This window comes from Cynara cardunculus (genome assembly GCF_001531365.2).
Source record: "Cynara cardunculus var. scolymus isolate 2C chromosome LG 7, CcrdV1, whole genome shotgun sequence".
NCBI classification, from domain to species: Eukaryota; Viridiplantae; Streptophyta; class Magnoliopsida; order Asterales; family Asteraceae; genus Cynara; species Cynara cardunculus.
The window spans coordinates 5,389,381-5,395,070 of record NC_037534.1 but is presented as its reverse complement, the minus strand read 5'-3'; the positions used below and the strand labels follow the sequence as shown (position 1 = coordinate 5,395,070).

General features: G+C 29.4%; 1 protein-coding gene across 1 annotated transcript in view; it reads left to right on the top strand.

Moving 5' to 3' along the window:
- The first annotated feature begins 439 nt into the window (after positions 1-439).
- Positions 440-5,690, top strand: part of LOC112515717 — a 5,687-nt gene continuing 436 nt past the window's right edge. The window contains exons 1-3 of the mRNA XM_025122624.1: positions 440-523; positions 1,336-1,437; positions 5,585-5,635. Coding sequence (XP_024978392.1) covers positions 440-523; positions 1,336-1,437; positions 5,585-5,635 — 237 coding nt within the window. The remainder of the gene's footprint in view (positions 524-1,335; positions 1,438-5,584; positions 5,636-5,690) is intronic.

Below are 5,690 nucleotides of genomic sequence, written 5' to 3'. Positions count from 1 at the left end.
ATATTTTAGATTTTTTATATTTAAAATGAGATGTTTATCCTGTATTTGATTGTGTTTATCTGCAGTTAGTTACACGAATTCAGATATGGGATGAAATCCGATAGGGATGAAATCGTTTAGGGATGAACGGGTTTAAGAGTTTTTAAGAGTTTTAACCAAATGCTTTATAAGATAGTATAGATATGTTATTAGTGTAAATTACAAATATGGCTTCATCAAAAATCCGAACTAGCTTTCTAACTCTAATGAGTTACAAAATCGGTCCCTCCTGTTTCATATATTTTGTCTAAAACTACAAGAAAACATCAAATCCAACTCATATCTGTATTAAATTTTCTTCTTAAACCTCATTTTAGTTTTTTGATTACGTGTTCTTATTATATCTGAGTCTCGATCAATGGAGTTACTAACTTATTTTACGTTTTGTGGTTGTTCATCAATGGACAATCAAGATGGATCTCGATTTAGTGTTTCGAAGATGGATCTTCAATTTGGTATGCATATGGATACCGATCGAGATCTGGTCATTGTCGGAAAGGACACTTGTGTGTGAAGGTTCACAAAAAGTGAGGAACATGGCATGAGATGGCTCGTCGAAGATTGGGACGTAGAGTAAGATGACTGACTAGACATGATTAAGGTTTAAAATGGATGTTTTAATCTATATACAAAATTAATTTAATTTTGATTTTCTTTAAAATTGAGAGAAAAAAAAAAGAATAAAAGAACTAAAATGCTCCCGATTTAATGAAACTAAAGTTAAACACAAGGGACATAATTCATAGAGAAAATAAAACTATAGGGACCTTAGTTATAATCCTTTAGGATTAGGGACCACATATACGTACACATATATGTATCTATATACTCTCTTTTTGGGTCACTGAGTTAACACCCACACGTTTTGTCACCCACACGTTTTGTGCTCTATAAATTCACGGCCTGCATATATGAATCTATTTGTATATCTTTTCCTCAAACTCAAGAACCACGTCTCGAGCCGCCATGGTCTTTCTCACCCGTCCGTTGATCACTCTTTCCGATTCCACCACCACTCTTTCCGATTCCACCACCACCCTTTCCGATCCCACCACCACCGCAGCCACAAAATAAGGTACACCCAACTCTCTTGATTTTTTAATCAGAAGTATATAACATTTATGTATATATGGAAAATATTCATGCACATTTTTTAATCTTTGTTGAGGTTTCAACCTTTAACATACTGGCTCTACCAGTTCCCAAGTACTGGTGGGCCAATGACCCTTGTTCTTTAATGCACTTGCATCATCAGTTAATGTCGATTTCTGGTATTAAAAGTTCGTTTTCTTGTAGGGTTTTGTTGAAGAAAGTTGCGAAGGGGTGGGGAAAGAAGAGTCTTTGATGAGACGGACGCTTGCTGATGCTCATCTTGACTATATTTACACCCAAGATAAAAACCCTTAGATAATTTGTGCGACGGTTTATATATCATTAAAACGTTTGGTGTTTTTTTTCTTATTACCCTTATTAGCATGTAGTTTGTTTACATGAAAAAACAATATAAGGGAAATGAACGAATGCGTATTAATTTGAGTTAGTTCGCGTTTTTGAGTTAAATTATCGTTTGACAACGTTTTAGTTTCTGATCATGTTTAAAAAACCACTTTGACACTTGTTTATTACTAGCCTTTTAATTTGGTATATTATAATATTTTTTTACGTATTAGTCAAATATAAACTTTAATTAGTATTAATTATAGGAATAATTTTCATTTCTAAACCCTGAAAATTATTAATAATAACAGAAAGGCCCTTGCTAATATATGAATAGTCAAGAACTACATAAATATTATTGTAATCAATCTTGTTCTACTATTTGCTTTTATAATAAGATCATAAGAAATAATCCTGAGCTTCATAAGAAAATCTATTATTTTCTTTCCTTAGACATACCCCAAGATATAAAAGCTTTAGTCATTAGAAAACTTAGAGAAACTATTAATAATATTCAAAAGAAAAGAAGGGAAGAAATCTTAAAAGAACTTGAAATAGAAAAAAGAAGATTAGGACTTTTAACAAGACAACTTATTCGAGCCTAATATATATATATATAGTTTACAGTAAACCTGGAATCAAGAAGATTAGAATATTTGGGATTAGAATTAAACCAACTTACAAACAAGAGATTACTAAATAAAGTAGACAGAGGTAAATTTAAGTGTAATTTTCAAAGAGACCGCCAACATAATTTTTATTCCACAGACCAAGTCCAGAATACTATTCTAGATTTATTAATAAACTTAGCTGATAATTTAGAAGTTAAAATCTGTAAGCTAACCGATAATCTTAGCAAATTAGAAAACAATATAATAAATATAAATAAAGACCTTAAAGAAACACGCAATAATTACGACTACATAAAAGAACAAAATATAAATATTTTGGAAAAAATTAGCCAGCCTAAAATAGACAAAGTAGAAATAAAAAATATACAAGAAACATTAGAAAACTTCACAAAAAGACTTGAAAACCAGAAAAATCCCAACTTAGAAGATATACAACAATTAACTAACCAAATTAGCTCTCTTACCATTAATAATACAGGTAAGGAAGTAGTTGCCATAAATAAACCATCTAAAGAATTATATTTTAAAAGATATAAAACAATAGAAACATGACGACAGAAATAAATAATAGAAATTCAATAATAATCAGATCAACAAGTATGTTAGACAAATTTATGAATGAAAAAGAAGAATATGTTACTAAACTAGAAGAAATAATAGACCTAGAACATGATTATGAAAAATTTCAAACCCATGGTTTACATTTATTAAATCCAGAAGTATTATATAATAAAGGAATATTTGAGAAATCAACTCAGTTTTTTAAACATAATAGAGAAATAACAATTCAATGTATAAAAAATCAAACTAGAATTTTAGACATCGTATCCCAAGAAGCTAAAAAACATTTAAAAAGACAAAATTTTAATTTCATACATTTAGGATTAATAGTCATAGGAGTAAAAGGATTAATGCGAAAAAATTTAGGATGTAAAGTATTAATTACTCTTTTTGATAACAGAATTTCTAATATTGTTAAAGGCGTGATAGCAAGTACAGAAGTAGATTTAAATAGTAATAAATGTATTATATATTGTAGTCCAGATTTTTTGTTAACCATTAAAGACTTTACCAAACATATAAAGATAGGAATACAAACAAGAGGATATGAAGATGTAGAACAAGGAGATAATTTGCTAATATCCTTAGGAATATTAGGTAGATGTTCTCTTACTTCGAAGACAAAAATATAAAGTATACACAGACAAGGTAGTAGACTTATTTAGCAGTAGAGGAATAAAAATGGTAAAATCAAAAGAATTTTCTTCAGAAGAACTAATCAGATTAGATTGGAACCTTAGTGTTTTTGAAGAACAAAAACCAAAAATGGTTGCCCCTAAAGATGCCTTATTATATACAGATAGATATGGAAAAACTAGTCTAAGATTCACAGATTATATTTCAGTACCTAATCAAGAATATGAAGATGAAATAGACAATAGTTCTAAAAGTACAATAGATACTGATGCAGTACATATAGAATTAATGAATAATGAAACTGACAAGATAATATTTCCAAAAGAATTAAATATGAATTTAAGTAAGGAAGAATTATTACAATTAGAAGATCAATTATACTTGTCAAAACAAATTACAGAACAAGAATACATTTATTACGATGAATTTAAAAATATAAAAATAGGTCTATTACAAGAAGAAGATCAAACAACCCAAAATACAGATATAAGTTACCAAAAAGAACTAATAGATGAAGAAGCTGAAAGTTACAGAACTACTGCAAAATCTCCGTTTGAAAGAACAGTTCCCCAAAAACAATTCTCTTATAATAGTTTTCCTCCAAAAACAGCCTATGAAAATTACAAAGAACCACCTAATAATCATAAGTATATAGCTAGAGGAATAGAAAGACCCTTAGAACAACCAATAAATTTTCAGGCAAAATCAAAAGGATACATATTAAATCTAACAGCCCATGATCCACAACTATGGACTAATGTAATAGATGTTTGGAAAAGCACACTAATAGCCCATTACTATAGACTTCACCAAGAATTAGAACCTCAAGATATGTATAGATACTTAGAAACATTTTTAGGAGAAAGTACTAAGGCAATGTGGGAAGCCTTTAAACGAGAACAATCAGATGAATACAATAATTTAATATCATTAGGAAGTAACCCTTATAATTTTGTTAATCAAATACAAATATTGGCAACAGGAGCAGACCCTAATTCAGGACAAATGAATGTACAGAAGAAAGCTATGAGAGAATTAGAACAATTATCTTTATATCAATGGACTAGTGGTAAAAAGGTAAAACACTTTTTGAATCATTATGTATATTTAACAGCCATAGCAGGAAATACCTTTAACCAAGAAATAGGAAATAAATTATTTCATAAATTACCTGGACCATTAGGATTAGAAATTCATAATAAATGGAATAATTTACCAGCAGTAAAAGAAAACCCAGATTATCGTTGGCCAATAGGGCAAAGAGCTCAGTTTATAACCAAAATGCTAGAAGAAAAATGTGTAGAATTGCAAATACAAAAGCAATTAAAACAAACAGACTATAAATTCTGTAAAGATATGTATACACCTCAGACTTATGGAACATCCAACCCGAAACCTAAAAAGAAATATAATAATTATAAAAACCCAGTAAAGCAAGATATTATCTTAGAAAATCCAATAGAAAGAAACCTTATTTGAATGAACAAAAACATGTTAGAAAGTTTAAACCAGAGAGAACCTATAAAAATAAATTAAGTTGTTATGTATGTAGTAGTAATGAACACTTAGCTAGAACTTGCCCTAAGAGAGTAAATAATTTTGACAAGACGAGCACTTTAATAGAATGTGTAAATGAAGACCTTATTCCCATATATGAATATATTTCAAATAATGAATCAATTTATAGTATAATAACTATAGAAGACAACTATTTAGAAGAAAAAAAAAAAGCAGTGATTTTGAATCAAAATAGTGAGTGAATTTACTCAGGACTCAGAATTAAGTTTAGATTTTGTCCATACAGAAGAGAAATCATGTGACCATAATTGGCATAAAAATTCAGGAACATATAGTACTACTTGTATAATTTGTGCCAAATTTTCCCATAAAACCTTAAGAGCCAAGTGTTTAATTTGCCTTAAAGAAGCTTGTGTAAAATGTCTAGAAAAAGAGAAATTAATAGATATAAAACCAATTTAATCAAGAAAACTTTAGTCCTACTCAGTACTCTCCTTAAAACAGTGTATTAGATGAAAATATAGTAAGTTGTATCCCATCATATACAATTTTTTTTTTTTTGACTAAAATGGCTAGTATACTTGCGTCCTTAAATATAGTATACTTACACGTTTTGACCTCTATAAATATAGTATACTTACACATTTTGACCTCTATAAATTTACATCCTTCGTATATGTATCTATTTGTATATCTTTTCCTCAACTCAAACTCAAGAACCATGTCTCGAGCCACCATGGTCTTTCTCACCCGCCCATTGACCACTCTTTCTGATTCCACCACCACCACCGCCACAAAAATCACTAAATAAGGTACACCCAACTCTCCTGATTTTTCAATCAGAAGTATATAACATTTATGTATATA